Raw genomic sequence first — 17,963 nt, forward strand, 5'->3', positions numbered from 1 at the left:
GTTGACATCACGTAGGACAGGAGGCATTCCTTCCCTCTCTAATCTGAGACTCCTGAAATCTAGGACTGACATGACTCCTTCAGCCTTCCTATGACCATGACCTCAGTCCATGGTCTGCTTGTCAGTATTAATAATAAAAATAACAAAAATAGAGACTGTATAGGACTTTAAGGCCTGCTAAGCACTTTCCTCTCAACTCTATGAGGTAAACATTTAGTTGTAATGAATTCTTGAGCTCTCTTTATTTCAAAAGTACTTGAAGGTAGAACAGCTCTAAATTTGGAGCCAGGAGGGTCAGAGTTCAAATCCCCCCACTTTGTTAACTTCTCTTGGCCTCAGCTTCCTCACCTATAGAATGAAGGAGTTGGGCTAGATGATCTCTGAGATCCCTTCTAACTTAAGGATCTTCACTGTGGTGTTTGTACCTCTGATACTGGCTCATTATGGTACTCTAAGCAAAGTCAGCTGGCCTCTCATGACACTGTATCACAAACTACACTGTAACTGATGGGACTATGAGCTGCCTTGAGTTCTCACCCAAATGAAACCATGGGTCCTTCCTGAGCTGATGGATGAGCCCATCAAATTCAAATCACCCCTAGAAGCCCCATGGCTGATGACCTTATTCTTTGGGAACTGAGGCAAAAGCAAATTAGGAAATAATTTTAAAGGGGCATGTATATACCACAGAGGTGAGCCCACACTCATCTAAAGCCAACTTGGACCCTTTAGAAGACTACAAAGTAGAGACACGATCTTTGAGTTGCCAAACCAAATGCAGAATAAGCATTCAGGGCCATATCACCTTCGGTAAATGCTGCAGGACCATACAGTCTTGTGAGATGGTCATGAATGCCCTCTCTGTAGAAGCTCACGCCCCACCATCAATGGACACTGAATCACAACTCTTGGCTGCCTTTGACTGGTAGTCCAACCTGACCAAGAATCCCTCTACAACATTCCCACCAGGTGAGAACACATACCTAGTGAGAAAGAGGTCAAAGAAACAAACCCATTTCATTTTGGAGTACCTTTCAATATTGGGTAGTTTTTTCTTTAGGCAGAGCCAAAATCTGCCTCTCTGAAATTCCCCCTTGTTTCTCAGGTGCTCCCTCCTCCAGAAAGTCCTCCTTGATTTCCTTCCTCCAATTATCTTCTATTTAACTTATTTGCATACATATTCTTAAACAAGGACCTCCCTCTGAGCCCTCTTTGTGGTGTGGACATGAAAACAGACAGCTCACTGGCACCCCATTGCATTGACTGCTAGACCTACAGTCAGGAAGAACTGAATTCAAATCTGGCCTCAGCTACTTACTAGCTGTGTGACCCTCTTATGTCAATTAATCTCTGTCTGCCTAAGTTTCCTCATCTGTAAAATGGGCATAATAATAGCATGTACCTGCCAAGTATCTTGACATGCTGTCAGGATAAAATGAAAGGACATGTATAAAGAGCCTTGAAAACCTTAAGAAATGCTATGTAAATGCTAGTAATTAACAGTATTGTACTTACGAGGCCTTGAATGCCAAAACAGTGGATTGTGAGCGTGGTCGGTCAGGTGAACAAGTTAAGTCTGTCCTGTGGGACTAGCCTATGGCTGGCTCCTCACCAGTAGCCTACCCATTTGGCAAGGAATCCTTTGACCATGGTGATCAATGAAACAAAGGAGGGGAAAAAAAAAACTAGTCCTGAGTCCTGGGTCTCCATTTCCAGGACTGTTTTACATACAGTGACAGAGCAGAGAAAATGGTTCATGGATGGGTTGTATCTGCACCAATGGAGGGAGTTTCCACATTGACTGAAATCATGGATCTTCCATAGTCTCAAAGTAAATGCTCCTGTCCTATCCCTCAGAAGAATGTAAGCTCTCAGAAGGCAGAGACTCTTTCATATCTATATTTGTGCCCCAATGCTAGACGCTGGGCAAGTGGTGACCAGCTTAATCTATTTGCTCCTAGCTCTGTTCCCTTAGGTCCCCCAGTGCTAATCAAACCCTTCTCTGAAGTGATGGCCATGCAAGTGTTTGAAGACACGTAGCAGGGCTCCCAGTCTTTCCTTCTCCGGACCAACTTCCAAGTTCCTTCAATGCTTTTCTGCATGGCATGGCCCCTAGGGCCCTCCCTAGCCTGTGATGAACATTCTTCTTTTATTGAGTGGGTGGTGAAGAGAATATTGTGGAGAATTCTGACCAAAAAAAAAAAAAGAGGAAACTCTTTATCTTGGAAAAGAATTTAATGGAGCAAAGCCTGACTTTGGGCACAGACTAAACATGGAAGGCAGTGTGGTCCGATGAAAATCTGGTCAGTCCTGGCATCACAGAGCCCCTAGGCCTGGCTCTAAGCCATGTGACTTAATGTAAGTCACTAAGCCACTTCATTCCTCTGAGACTCAGTTTCCCCATCTGCAAATGAGCAGTTGGGCTAGGTGACCTCTCAGGTCCCTTTCAGTTCTATATTGATTATTCTAGGGCCTGCTGTGATAATACATTGCATTATCCTCTGACAGTGCCCCCCCCCATCTTTCCTTTCTGAAGTCACACAGTTTAATTTTAGCAGGAACTGTTTTAGGGCCCTCTAGTATAACAAACTGAAATCAAGGCTGGTTTGAGACCTGGTGAATCATCAATTTCTGATTTATTTTTACTAAATTTCCATGGAAAAGAGAGAGAGGCTACCTTAACAACAAAGATCTGCATTTTCCTATGTCCTTGGAGACAAGACTCCTCAGATCCCATTCTCCTTCCCTCCTAGAGAAGCAGGATAAGAGAAGGGAACAAGAGCCCTGAGTTTCCAAAAGTTTCCATCTTTTGCCTTGCAGTGAGGGCATCTCCTCCCTCTGTGGAGGATCCCACTCCACCCTAAAGACAATCTCCCAGTTCTCCCCTGGCTCTGGGTGAGGGTCCTGGAGACAATGCTAGAGGGCCATTCTAAGGAACTAGGGACATTTGTTTTTAAAATGAAAAGATGAGTAGGAGCCATCCCAATCCTCAATTATTTCAAGGATTTTGTGTAAAAGTGGGATTATGCTTGCTCTGCTCAGCCTCAAAGGTGTGAAACTAGGAGAAATGGGAGCTACAGAGAAATAGAAGGAATAGAAGGAATGGAAATAGAAGGAAACCCTTTCTTAAAAAATGAGGTGGCCCAAAGTAGAATGAACTGCCTCTGGAGGTAGTGAATTCCCCATCACTGGTGGTCTTCAAGCAGAGGCCAGATGAACATCTTCTAAGGATACAGACATTCGGGTTCATGAGTTGGACTAGATGACCCCAAGCAGGATCTAGGCTCTGTAGCTGGACGAGACATTAGAAGGAAAACTGCAGACTTTGCTGTTCTGAATCGGAGATCTTCAGTAGCATCTAACTCCCTCAGTTTAGAGGGAGAAACTGAGGCCTGGGAGGTCATGTGACTTGCCCAACGTCACCCTGGCAGGCAGAGCCAGGATTTGGAGCTCAGATCACATGACTGTAAATCTTGAGCACAGGAACCATGAACCAAAGAAAAGTCAAGTTGAAGCCAAGACATTAAGACTGGTCATTTGACAATGTCTAAACAATTGCCACTTTGGATCCACCAGGGGCTGCCAAAGGGCACCATAGTGCCAAGGGCTGGGGCTGGAGTCCTGAGCTCCTCCTGATGGCTTCAGACACTTCCTAGCTGGTTGACCCTGGGCAACTCACTGAAAACCCTGCTGGGCCTCAAATTCTTCTCTGCAAGGACTGGATGACCAGGAAGGCCCCAGTTAGCTTTATCTGAGCTGAGTCGTTTTAAAATCTTCCTTGTGGATTTAAAGAATGACTTATGTAAATAACTCTGAGAAGCCAGGAATCCCTCCCTCAGCCTAGGGTTTCTACATTTAATCATTCAGAGCAAGGACTTAACCTGTGCATGCCTGTACATATACATATATTACTTGCATTATGTACAGAAATGTTAAAAGCAGGTCTTTTCTTCTAGGGGTAAAATCCAGTTTCAAAGCAGCCCCAGATTCCGAGAAAACTTTAAAGACCCCTCCAGGGGTCAATTAGCATATGCAAATGTTTATCTAAGCAGCTGCCTTCACAAACAACCCCTTGAATAATGCATATGGAAATTCTGCTGAGGCTCCAGAAAGAATGCTGGGGCCTCTCCCCTAGGCCGCATTCCTGAAGTCAGCGCAGGCTCACAAGCAAGCAGGAGTGCAAGGCCCCAGGCAGACGGGAGCTGCGCACTGAGCTGGAAACCCAGCAGGGCTGCCTTCCATCTTCTGTGCCCTGGGCAAATCTCTTCACCTGGCTGGCCTCAGTTCCCTCTTCTGAGGGCTGGATTCACATGCTCCATAGGCCTGCAGCTCCTGCCATAACGTGCGCTCAGCTTCCTCACAGACATCATTCATCTCTTCTCCAGGATAAGCACAACTCTCCATGACCCCATTTGGGGTTTTCTTCACAAAGGCACTCAAGAGGTTTGCCATTTCCTTCTCCAGTTCATTTGACAGATGAGGAAACTGAGGCAAACAGGGTTAAGTGACTTGCCCAGGATCACACTAAGTGTCTGAGGTTAAATTTGAACTCAGGTCCTCCTGACTCCAGGACTGGTGCTCTAACCAGTATACTATCTGGCTGCTCCTTAAGCATCCCTAGTTTCTCCAATTGGTCTTGATAGGGCACAAAGTGAAGGCCTTTCACCCTAGTGGTCACCCTTCCCAGGATGTTTGCCGGTTTGCCAATGTCCTCCTAAACAGTTAGAACAACAGTATTTATATTGCACTTTAAGGTTTGTGAAACACTTTAAAATGTTATCTCATTTAAGCCTCATAACTTCCCTGTGAGGTAGATGCTACTGTGATGCCCATTTGACAGATGGGGAAGCTGAGGCTCAGAGCAGCTAGTAATGCTACTAAGCAACAAAGGCCGTATTTAAAAACCTCCCTGGCTGCCCCCAATGTCTGCTGCTGAGCCCACCACTGACTCCCCAGGGAATCTGACACATGCTGTCTGCCCTCCAGGCTTGGTTTGAGGCACCCTAATCCTCTTCTGCCCACTCCACTAGGCACAGGAGGACCTGTGGTCCTCACTTCAATGCTGTCCATAGATTATTTCTGGTTCGCTGATTAATAATATAATATCACTGTGGTCAGAGCCGGCCTCAGGGTCAGGAAGACTGCGATACAAATTCTGCTTTGGTCCGAGGCTGGCTGCATCACCCTGGAGACAGAAAGCCTGGTTTTGCCACTCAGGCCTCAGTTTCCTTACCTGCCAAATACAAGGGTTTAACTGGATGACTTCTCTGATCCCTCCCTTCCAGAGCTAAAGACGCATTTGTAACCTAAGGCTTACAGTGAGGAGAGCACAGAGGTTTTAAGCAAAGCATCCCTGTGTCTTCTTCTTCCCCTTCCTCTCTCTTCTCATTTCAATACTTCTGTGTCCTCTGTCATCCTGCCGCTCCCTGGCCTTGTCCTTCAGGGCCCATCCTGGTTTGGAAGATCCAGGACCCTTACATACATAGGCCTGCAGGGAAGGCAGAGACACCTTCATTCAGCTCAGGAAGCTTCTCCAGGGAGCCCAGAAGAAATGACAGGGGGAACCTGGAGAACAGAGGATTTAAAATAGACCGTTTCCTGACATCCAGGTAAGAACCAGGTGCCTGAGGAACCAGAAAGAAAATTCTTCCTTATGACAAGGCCCAGACATGCCCGGTGGGTACAGCAATGGGTGTATCCCCAGGCCAACTCAACCTTGCCTATGCTAGCCCCACCAAGACACTGGAGTCTCATCAAATGATCCCCTAAGTTCTGTAGCTGCCTCCCAGCCTGGGTTGGCCTGAGGCCCTAAGTCCTTGTAGGAATGGGATCTCTCTCTTTTTTTTTTTTGGCTAGGCAATGGGGTTAAGTGACTTGCCCAGGGTCACACAGCTAATAAGTGTTATATGTCTGAGGTCAGATTTGAACTCAGATCCTCCTGAATTCAGGGCCCATGCTCTATCCACTGTACTACCTAGCTGCCCCAGAAATGGGATATCTTCTGATGAAGATGTCCCCCCAACAGGGGACAAGGGAGGAGCTGCCTGGATACTGTTCACTGGCACCCTTCTGAGCATGGGGAAGAGAGTGTCTCGCTGCTGCAGATTCTCACCATCTTCCACCACTGGTTGGTCTGAAGACCAAGAATGTGCTTAGATGGAGGAAGGGAGGCAGAGGGGAGAGAGCTCTGGCTAGCAAGCGTCTTCCTGCACCGCCAAGCTGCCCAGCACACAGCTGGCAGAGATCCAGCGGCATTTATATGCTGTATGCCCCCACCAGAGTGAGAGCTCTTTGAGGGCAGGAATAATGCTTGGCACATGATAAGCACCTAACAAAAGAGGGCTCTCTGACCGACTGACCAGAATGCAAATCCTGCCATATCTTGTGACTAGAGGCCAAGTGGATAGATTTACCTCCCAAGGTTGTTGAAAGCCCTTCCCAAAGGATGAGCTGCATGGCAATAGACATCCTTATTATCTGCCCAAGCCCCAGTCTTCAGGGATTTAGAAGCCAGGCTGCATGGGTCTTGGCTGTCTCTCTCCCCCTGCCCAGCACAGGTGCTGGGGACTCCCCCCAACCTCCTGATGCTGCTCATTTCTAAGGGAGCATGTTGGGGCCTCTGGAAGTCCAGATGGGCAAGACAGCCCTACTGACCACTCTTTCTATGCATGCACCTTTAAATGGTTCATTTTACAGTGTGGGAGGCAGAGGTTACTTATGGGGGAGACAATCATGAATGCAAAATGAAATCAGGGGCCGCCTTGTAAGCTTGCATCCACAATGGGAATCTGGGCTATTTGGAATAGTAACTCCCAGCACAGCAAGAGACAGGCGGCCTGGAACCAGCTTCCAGCCTGGTCAGAGGTTATCAGGGGAGCACGCTCAGCCCCGTGCCCTTCTGCTGGGAGCATGCATAATGTTTCAGGGTGCAAAATGCTGCTAATTCAAGGCATTTTGCATAATTTCCTTACAGTACTATCAGCAGCATCTAATTGTATGTTGTTAGCAGAATAGACAGATGGCAGGGGCTGAATTCCCACACAGCTCCTGGATAGTGAGGGCGCTGCAAACTTTCTGCGTCTCCCCCCCTGCCTGGAGGGGGCCAGCCCTGGGACAGAGATCAGGAATGGGTTAGGAGTGGCTGCCTGCAAGGCACTGGAAACTGTCCAGCAGGAGGCGATATGTTGGAACCAATTAAATTTAACAACACTGAAGCACCAACTATGTGTTTGGTGGTGTGCCGAGTCCTTAAGATTCAAGTACAGACCCAGACCAAAACTGAACAGTCATAGTAAAAAACACCAGGCCCTCCCTCAAAGAGCCTTCATACTTCTTGAGGGAAATAGCATCTAGGTAGCGAAATAAGTAAAACATACATAGCCCCAAAAGCACTGATTCTGGGGTGATCAGCTTTCCTTATAGTCCAACTCTCACAGCCCGACGCTGCTACTGGGAAAACCACAGCTTTGACTATACAGACCTTTGTCCGCAAGGCGATATCTCTGTTTTTCAATCTGTCATCTACATTGGCCGCAGCTTCCACTCCAAGGACCAAGTATCTTTTAATTTCACAGCTGCAGTCACCGTCTGCAGTGATCTTTGAGCCCAAGAACATAAAACCTGACACTGCTTCCATTTCTTCTCCTTCTATTTGCCAAGAACTGATGGGACCAGTTTGTCATGATCTTAGTTGGGGCGGGGGAGGGGGGATGACTTCTGTTAAGCTTCAAGCTTGCTTCTACAGTCTCCTCTCTCACCCTCATTAAGAGGCTTCTTAATTTGTCTTCCCTTGTGGCCATCACAGTTGTATCATCTGCATATCTGAGATTATTGCTATTTCTCCCGACAACTTTAATTTTGATTTTTGCTTCACCCGGCCTGGCATCTTGCATGACGGACTCTGTTTAAAAGTTAAATGCAGCCTTGTTGTACTCTTTTTCCAACAGTAAACCATGCGCTTGCTCCATGTTTGGTTCTGCTGCTTCTTGACCCACATACAGCTTCCGGAGGAGATAAGCAAGATGATCTGGGACTCCCATCTCTCAGAGGGTTTGCCACATTTTGTTGTGGCAAGTTTAATGCACATGGTCAAAGGCTTTAGTGCACTCAATGAAGCAGAAATAGATGTTTCTCCAGAACTCCCTTACTTTCTCCATAATCCATTGAATGTTGGCAATTCAGTCTCTAGTTCCTCTGCCTCTTCAAAAACCAGCCTGCACTTCTGGTAATTCTTGGTTCACATATTGCTGAAGCCTTGCTTGCAGAATCTCAAGCATAACCTTGCTGGCATGTGAAATGGGCACAATTATTTGGTAATTTGAATATTCCTTGGTATTTCTCTTCTTAAGGATTAGGACATAAATGGATCTTTTCCAATCCAATGGCCATATTTGCTGGCATTTTGAGCACAGTACTTTAACAGTATCATCTTTCAGGATTTTAAAAAGCTCGGCTGAAATTCCATCACCTCCACTAGCCTTCTTGTTAGCAATGCTTCCTAGGGTCTGCTTGACTATATTCTCCAGGATATCTGGCTCCAGATCAGTAACCACTCCATCATGGTTATTGGTGATGTTCAGATCTTTCTCGTATAATTCTTCTGTGTACTCTTGCCCCCTCTCCTTAATATCTTCTGCTTCTGTTTCTTCCCTACCATTTTAGTCATTTTATCATGCCCATTTTTGCATGAAATATCCCCTTGATATCTCTAATTTTCCTGAAGAGATCTCACCTTTCTCATTCTTTTATTTCTTCTATTTCTTTGCATTGATCATTTAAGAATTCTTATCTTCTTATCTTTCTTTGCTATTCTCTGGAATTCTGCCTTCAGTCGGACATGTCTTTCCCTCTCTCCTTTCCCTTCCCTTCCTTCTTCATCACGCAGCCATTTTGCTTTCTTGCTCTTCTGTTTCTTTGGAATGCTCTGTTGCTGCTGCCTCCTGCACAATATTGGAAACCTCTGTCCACAGTTCTTCAGGCCCTCTGTCTACCACAGCTGATCCCTTAAATCTATTATCACTTCCACTTCATATGCACAAGGGATGCTATTTAGGTCATATCTATGTGGTCTGATGGTTTTCCTACTTTCTTCAATTTAAGTCTGAATTTTGAAATAAGAAGTTCATGATCTGAGCCACAGTCAGTCCCAGGCCTTGTTTTAACTGACTGTAGAACTACAAGACTTGGTATTTAGTAAATCTTGATTGAACTGACCTACGGTCACATCCCCAAAGAATCCCATACCTTTAAACTATCTCCATAGGAAAGGATAAAGAATCTTCCTCATGCACCCACTGAGAGTCGAGATAGGAGTTTAAGAGGGAAGCTGGGGCTGGAGCAAGAGACCTGAGAATTATCTGCATAGAAATGATAATTAAATCCATGTAAGCTGATGAGATTACTCAGGGAAGTAATATAGACGGAGAAGAGAAAAGGATCCAGGACAGAGCCCTGAGGGACATCTATGGCTAGTGTGATCTGGAAGAAGATCCAGCAAAGGAGATTGAGGAGTGGTCATAGAGGTAGGAGGAGAACCAGGACAGGGGGAGGGAGGGAGGGAGAGAAAGAGAAGGGGAGAAAGATAGAAAGAGAAAGAGATAAAGAGATAAAGAGAAAAGGAGAGAGAGAGAGAGAGAGAGAGAGAGAGAGAGAGAGAGAGAGAGAGAGAGAGAGAGAGAGAGAGATCAACAGTGCCCAAGGCTTGGATTTGGCAACTAAGAGATCAGTGGTAACTTTAGAGAGAGCAGTTTCAGTGGAATGAGAGGGTTAGAAGCCAGAATGCAAAATTAAGAAGAGAGGGAGAGAAGTGGGAATGGAGGCAGGGATTATAGATGGCCTTCTCAAGGAGTCTGGCCACAAAGGGAAGGAGAAATCTTGGACAAGCACCAGCAGGGATGATTGTATCAAGTGAGGACAAAAATCATTTAACTCCAGCCTGTCTCTCTCTGTCTGCTTTGGCATTCATTCTCATTCTTGTTCTCTCTGTCTCTGTCTCTCTCATTATTATCATCACCATTGTATTCATATTATTATTGCTACCAATTAAACTTGGGCTTCAACTGGACAGCAGAATAAGAGCTGGCTATGGAGCCAGAAAGTCTTGGGTTCAGGTCCCTACCAGCTGCAAGACCCTGAGAAGTCACTTCCCCTCTCTCAGGGTCCCAGGCAGGTCTATAGGACTTCAGCATACCAATCAGGTGCCTGTGCACCTTGGCAGAGGGAGGGTCCTCACCTGCTGATGTACACTGGCAGAGGGTGTCCTCACCCAGGGTTTCCTGACTCCAATGAAATTATAGGTCTGTTTTGTTTTTTAAGGTTTTCTCAAGCACCTGCTGTGTGTGTGATAGGCATGGGGTTAAGCACTGGAGTTATAAAGTTGAAAAAAGGAAATAACAATGCCTGCCCTCAAGAAGCTGACATTCTAGTGGAGTTTTTTTCCTTCTTTTTAATGGTAGCAGCTTTTTCTCCCTAAGCCAGCTTGCTTTCAGGAAAGAAACTGTCAGCCTATCATTACAATGAATAAGCACCTTTGAGAAAATGATCAAACATGAAATGATTAAACAGTAACATTTGGAAACCCAAAGCCATTTCTAAAAGAAAGCAGTTAGTCACACAATTAAGAAGGGTGTCTAACTCAATTTGCAAGTAAAAAACCCGAACAGGAGGGAAAAACCAGCTCACAGTCTTTGCCAGGTCTTTCCTGGTTTCAACATGTCGTGGGACCAGAAAGAAGGCACTGTTTGACAGGCAGATTGCAACGTCTAGACACAGAGATGGAGCACCAAGGAGGAGGACATCTGGTGGATGTTTGGCCAAACCAAGACTCTACCTTGGAGGTCTAATCCAGCTCAGAAAGCCAAGACCAAAACCTCCCAAAATGTGTACAGCTGCACCAAAGAATGGGAAAATGATGGTCTTTTATTGTGCTCTAAGCAATCCAGAGATGAGGAAGTCTGAGAAACACGGGAAGACTCTTAAGAACTGATACAAAGAGCCAGGGGAAACAATAGCCATGAGCTCAATAAGGCAAGCGGAAGCAATACTAACATGTAGTTGAGGTCCGATTAACTGTAATGAACAGTCAGAGACCCCAAGGATGGGTCTCAGAAACACAAAACAAATTTTCCTTTCCCTCAGGGCAGAGATGGGGAACAAAGGTGCTGAATGGTATGTGCACTGTTAAGCTGGGTCATTTTGCCAACAAATTATTAATTATTTTGCTGTGAAACAAAGGAAGGCTGAAAGGGGAGAGGCAGGTTTTTTTCAGGGAATGACTAAGGTTGAAAAAACCAAAAAGCAACAATAAAACAATTCTGAAAAATCTACCTGGCCAAATGAATTAGTCTTTGAATGAGACGACATGAAGGTAGTGAGCGGACAAGTTTCTAGGCCTGAAGTCGAGGAACCCTATGTTCAAATCCCATCTCAGATGCTTACTAGCTATGTGACTCTGGTAAAGGCATTTAATCTCTCCCTGACTCAGTTCTCTAATCTATAGAATAGGGATGGTTACAGTACTATACCCCAGGGTTGTAAGGATCAAAGAAGTCAACAAATACTAAGATCTTTGTAAATCTCAAATGTTATATTACATAATTAGTGCCATTATTATTATCAATAGCTAGACTGTTTTTACATAGCACTTTAAGGTTTACAAAGTGCTGTACATATATTAACTCGTTTGAGACTTAACATCCCTATGAGGTAGGCACTATTATTAGCTCCATTGAACAGAGGGGAAACTGAGGTAGAGAATAATTAAGTGACCTGCTCAGGACCATACAGTTAGTGCATGAGGTAAAATCTGAATTCAGATCTTCCTGATACCAAGCCTCATTCTTTAGCTATGGGCTATCTAGCAGTCTCTATTCCCAGACCACCAAAGCTCAACTGTGGTCCTGGGATGGTACCCTTTGGAGATTTCTCATGGATCTAGCCCTATCCCAAGGACTTGAGGTAGACCATGGGCAAAGGAGGCCAGAGCAAGTCCTAGGCACACAGACTGGAAAGCCCCTTCTTCTAATCTCCTCTGGCAGCTTCCTTCTCCTCAGAAGGCAAGGGGCCGAGGCAGCACACTCAAGCAGCTGCCAAACTGAATTTCTCTGAATCTTTGTTACTTCTCCAAAGCCATGCTCTGGGATGCACCGAGGACGAGCTGAATGGAAACACCACTGAGGCCACTTAGCCTAATGGCACAGAGGGCAATGCCGTTGGGCCCAAACAGGGTCCCTTGGCAGCTCCTAGAAGAAGGGAAGGAGCCATCCCTCCTCACCACTGGCCGTGCTCAGATGCAGCAGTCAAGACCGGACGTGGATGTGCAAGACCAGAGCCCTCAGCCGTGAGAGCTGCTTACCTGGAATGGTGTCTGGCTGTTGTAATTCTTCAGTTCCTTGTTGCCCCCACGGAACAACAAAACTCGAGCACAGCTGTCCTGTGGAGGAAGAGGAGAAATGTGCTCGTCAATGCCATCTTCAAGGAATTCTCCCAACAGGCGAGAAGGATTTCCCTGGCCCAACTAAAGCAGTATGATTCTTAAGTAAAATGATAAAACAACAAGTAGCATTTGTAGCAAAGGTTTTTCCAAATGTCATTTCACTAGATTCTCATAATTATTCTGAGAGGTAGATGCTGTTGATATCCCCATTTTACAGAGGAGGAAACTGAGGCAGAGAGCAGTGATGTGACTTGCTCTGGGTCATATAGCTAGTGAGCATCTGAGGCCGGTTTTGAACTTCCTGACCTGAAGTCCATTGCTATACCCACCGAGCCACCTAGCTGCTAAAAAACGTAAAGGATACAAGCAACCTGAATTCCTAGACATTGCAGGCCGAGAAACTAGCTTAAGGACAGCACCAGACAATGTTCCCCCAAGGCTGGCCAGGTCCCCACCTCATCAGATTTAAATGTATGCCACTAATGAGGGCATGGATCTGAAGAGCACAAGAGGAAAAAAGAAGCAGGGCTGGTCATATAATGTGACCATGGAAGGGTAGTGAACTCAGGAAGGCCTCTAGTGTGCTGAGCAGATCCTCAGGAGCACACAGACACAAATCCCACAGGATGAGACTTCAGGGATGGATTCTGCTCAGTATGAGTAGAAGGAATAGCGACACTGATGAAATTACAGACATGATGCTATCATCCAATGGTGCCCAGACCACTGAACTTGGGGGCCATGGGACCCCAACGTGACCTCCACTACCATGTGTGACCCTGAGCTTTGCTTAAACCTGGACTCAGTTTCTTCATCTATAAAATGAAAGGGGTTAAATTAGATGTCTTCTGAGGCACCTAGGTCTATATCCAAGATACTTCAACTCAATTCAATTCAGCACTTAGTAAGGAAGTACGTATAACGTTCCCATGCTCTCCTGTATAAAAGAATAAGTTTTGGGGGTGGGGTGGGGGAAGGTAATGAGATTAAATTTTTACTGTATTTTAACTAATGCCTCCTCCCACCATAAGGGAAGAAGGAGCCACCCCATCACACACAGAGTCAGCAGCATGCAAAGGGACAGCGTCACTATTTGAAACATGATTTTTGTCTGTGACCTCACAGAGAAAATCTAAAGAGTGAACTCAAGGAAAACCACAGGGGCTGAATATGGATTTTTCAAAGACTGTCCCATCCTTCCATGACACACACATAAAATCTTGGGCCCTTGTCAAACAACAAAGCCATGGGAGGGACAGCCTTGGAAATGCAATTAGGAGAGCTGAGTCTGCATCTTTACAGACACTTTCTGTGGGTGGCCAAGGGAAGGAATGGGGAAGTTCTCTCACCTAATCCCAACCTATCATTATCCCACCTGTCCCTCTGCCTTACGTCCCCAAGCCCTGTTTTTCATCAATGCCATGGCCTCCAGCCCCTCAGGCCCCCACTTCTCTCCCAGGCCATCTCCCCTACACTGGCCACACTCACTTCCTTTCCCCATCCTGACTTCCTTCTTCCTTACCTCCTATCACTCAGGTGCATTCTGCCCCCCTCTTCTCCTTCCTTCATATCTAACATGTAGAGGTGTCCTTCCTCCTCACCAGGGATCACCCTTCTACTTACTCAAGTGGGACTGGCTTCGACATTTACTGGCTGTGACATCCTGGGCTAGAGGTCATCTCTTTAAGCATTAGGTTCTTCCTCTACAGTCACCCAATCAATAGTCATTTATTAAGCACCTACTATGCCCTCAGCATTGTGTTTAATACTGGGGATAAAAAACCTGCAGAAGCCCAGCTGCCCAGGCCCCCCCGGAACTTAGGAGGAGACAGCAGGCACCTAAAGAAGACAAGACATAATGTCCACCCAACCAAATACCAGGTTGGGTGATTCTGGGAGACTGGGCCCAGCAGCAGCAGCAGCTCAGGGGGGATCAGGACAGATTTCATACAGAAGGAAAGCTGGGCTTCAGCTCAGGCTGGAAGGAAGCCAGGGCTCTGGCAAATGGGCATAATAATAAGACTTATCTCATGGCATTGCTGTGAGGGTCAAATCAACCCAGTATGTGAAATGCATTGCACAATTTGAAACCTTGTACAAATGTATGTAATTACTATTAGGGTTAGTTATTATCATTATTATTGTCCTGGCTCTCATTGCTGCTAGCCTGGACCATTGCCAAAGTACGGCAGTGGGCCTCATGCCCCCGGACCCCTCCACAGCTGCCAAAATGACCAACTCAATGTGCAGGCCTGACCACGTCACTCCATGCTCAAAAGCTTTTATTGGCTCCCATCTCCTTGAGGACAGAAGACCAATTTCTCTGCCTGGCATCCAGGGAGCTGTTGTTTTTCATCTTTGGGTCCCCAGTATGTCTCTGGGCCTAGCACATAGAATGTGCTTAAGAAATGCTGTTGAAAATGAGTTGAAATGAATTGTGGGTTGATAGAGGGCAGATATTTGACCCTGGGGTGTCCCTAAGCTTACCCACTGGCAGCATTCATAAGGGAAAATCGATTCCTTCACTCATTTTAGAGCAAAAATACCTCTCTGTTCCCAAGGTTGATAGTTTTAGTGGTGGTGGTAGTGGTGGTGGTGGTGGTGGTGTGTGTGTGTGTGTGTGTGTGTGTGTGTGTGTGTGTGTGTGTGTGTATGTTTCTGGAGTAAGATATCTTTGAGATTCTAACTGTTATCTTAAGTCCCCAGCAGATTCCTGGACAGGACACCAGGCTGGGGGGGGGGGGCAGCATGGCCATGTCTGTACCTTAGACAAGCTACTTTCCCCCTGCTTTGCTCATCCAGCTGTGTCAGTGGAAACTTGAGATATTATCCCTAATTGGTGCTTCCTCTATGTAGAGTAAATGGTTCTTCCCCCTCCCCCCAGTCTCCTTAGCAACCTTTCTTCACTAAGGCTGAGAGATGAAGACAAACACACAGATTTATTAATCTATTTGCTTTACTGCCTATAGGCCTCCTTGGCTGTGCATTCCTGATCACATCTACTCGGTTCAGATTTCCCTCTCGCTTTATTATGAATTCAACTAATTAGAGATTTGAAAGGAAGCAGCAAATTGGCTGCCTACCTGTGCATCGGTATACCTCTGGCAGCTCAAGATTGGCCACGCATTTATTTTAGGGTTCTATAATGAAGGGAGCTTGAAATATCAAAGACTATCAGGCTGAGGTGGTTTGTCAGAAAAATAAAAGAAGAAACCTAAGTTTATGAGTAGAGGAAATCAAAGAAAAACATTATGGAAGTCTCATGTCTTCAGCAAACAGATTCTTTGAACAGTGACAGAGAAGCTGCCCAGGGGGTGTGTGGTGGGACCCTGGCATTGTCAGCTGAGGCCAAGAATCAGCTGAGTGGGAGGCATGTGCCAATGCTTCAAGACCTGGTGACTAGATTCCACCCACTGGGGAAGCCTTGGTCCATGCTTCAGTTGTGGGGGAGAGGTTAGAATGGGATCTTGCATCATTTCCCCCCGCAAAGCTTCAATGGTTCAGAAAAATGAAGCCTGGTCATTTCTCTTGCTAATTAAGAAGCTCTGGAGCATAGTGGACAGAGAGCAGCCTGAATTGGAAAGACATGGTGGGGTTCAAGGTCTGCTTCTGACATACATTAGCAGCATGAGCATGGGGAAGTCATGTTACCTCTTGGGCACTGAGGCAGTGCTCTAGGCAGAAGTCAGGGCAATAAGCTATGAACTCACATCCAGCCCAGCTGCCCTCCTCTCCACCCTCCCTCATGTTCATCAGCGACCTACAAGAATTGACCACGATGCTCCAGATGAGGCATGATCAGGGCCAAGGATGCAAAGGCTCACTTCCCCCTTTTCCCAGTTAGCTGAGCTTTTCCTAATGTTGATTTGTTCGTTTATCATGTCACCCTGCTGACCCACATTTTCCTTGTTCGTGGTCTGCCAGCTGCCCTCCATCCTTTTCAGATAGCCTCTGCCCAGCCAGCCCTCTCCAGTCTCTACTTATGAAGCTGACTTTTTGAACCCAAGCATGATACTTTAGTTTTGTCCCTATAGCATTTTATCGTACTGTATTCAGTCACCACCCTTTTGGGTCCTGTTTGTCACCCAGAGCATCATCTATGCTGCCCAGCTTTGTTTCATCTGACAGCTGGACAAACTTGGCATCTATGGCCTTTTCTAAGTCAGTGACACAAATGTTGGATGACACTGACCAAGTACAAATCCCTGGGGAACTCTACTGGAGACATTCTGCCAAACTGATACCGAGCTATTGGCGCCCACACTGGAATCCAACCACCAGTCTTTCCACCAACTCTGACCCTTCAGTGCCTTAGCAGATAGATGGTGACGTGAGTAGCTGTGAGGTAGGCAAACTCGGATTGAGTTGTAGTGCACGTGGATAGGTTGGTCTTTGGCTATCTCTCTGAGACTACACTTGAAGCCAGGAGCCTGGTGGGGTCTGCCAAAGACTTTGCTATTTGGGTCAAGCCTTTAAGAATTCTGGACCCTCTCCAGGTCCTGGTGAGGTATTGGAGAGGGGAGAACTGTGGAGGACATGTAGGAGATAGATCCTACAAAGAACTGTCAGGTAGGACTGCTGAGCTACTGACAGTGATATTGGAGAGATTCTTAAACCACAAGATGGGAGGCAAGCAGATTCAGTCCCCATTTTCAAAAATGTAATGAGAATAAAGTCTGCAAATAATAGGCCCATGAGCTTGACTTGGATTCCTATGGAAATTCTAGAGCTGAGCATTCAAAGTCTTGGTGGTGACCAACCAGAAAGGAAGCAGCGACTGCCAAGAGTCACCATGGCTTCATCAAAGACAACAGGTCAGGCCACTCACCTTGTTCCCTTTTCTGACATGATTGGAAGAGGAAGTGAATGTTGGGCACTAATTTACCTAGATTTTGATGACCCATCTCACAGGCCTCTTGTGGAGAAGGCAATGATGAGCTGTGGATTAGACCAGAATACTCTCAGCTGGATTCAGACCTAGTCAGATAACTAGACTCCAAGAATAGTTGTCAATGGCTCAATGCCCACATGATAGAAGGTCTCCAGAGAAGGACCCAGCAATCTGCATTTGCCATGGGCTGTTTCACTTTTTTTTTTCATCAGTGACTTCTATGAGGATATGGATGGCAGGCTGACACAAAGCTGGGGGCAAAACACTCTATGACAGTCAGAATCCAGAAAGATCTTGGTAGGTGAGAACACTGGGTTGAACTAACCAATGGAAACTCAGTATGGATAAATGCAAAGCCTGGCCCTTGGGACCAAAAAATCAACTTCACTAAGTATAAGATGGAGGAGGAGTACAACTACAGTTGTTTTGATGAAGAGCTGAGGGTCTTGGTCCACCTCAAATTCAAAGTGAGTCAGCAGTGTGATGTGGTAGACAAAGAGCCAATGTAAACCTGCGCTGCATAAATAAAGAGGGGTCATAGCTTCCAGTAATAGGGAGGTGATAGGTCCAAGGCACATTGTCCTTGGCAGACGTCATTTGGATTCCTGGGTTCAGGTCTGGACACCATGGTATATGAAG

General features: G+C 46.1%; 1 protein-coding gene across 1 annotated transcript in view; it reads right to left on the minus strand.

Annotated features, from left to right (window-relative positions):
* The window catches only part of SHANK2 (SH3 and multiple ankyrin repeat domains 2), a 730,263-nt gene that overhangs the window by 577,513 nt on the left and 134,787 nt on the right, over nt 1–17,963 (minus strand). The window contains 1 exon segment of the mRNA XM_078148660.1: nt 12,353–12,430. Within this exon segment, the coding sequence (XP_078004786.1) occupies nt 12,353–12,430 (78 nt within the window).

The sequence above is a fragment of the Phascolarctos cinereus genome, unplaced genomic scaffold (assembly GCF_003287225.1).
Source record: "Phascolarctos cinereus isolate Bilbo 61053 unplaced genomic scaffold, phaCin_HiC Scaffold_9;HRSCAF=440, whole genome shotgun sequence".
Taxonomy (NCBI): Eukaryota; Metazoa; Chordata; class Mammalia; order Diprotodontia; family Phascolarctidae; genus Phascolarctos; species Phascolarctos cinereus.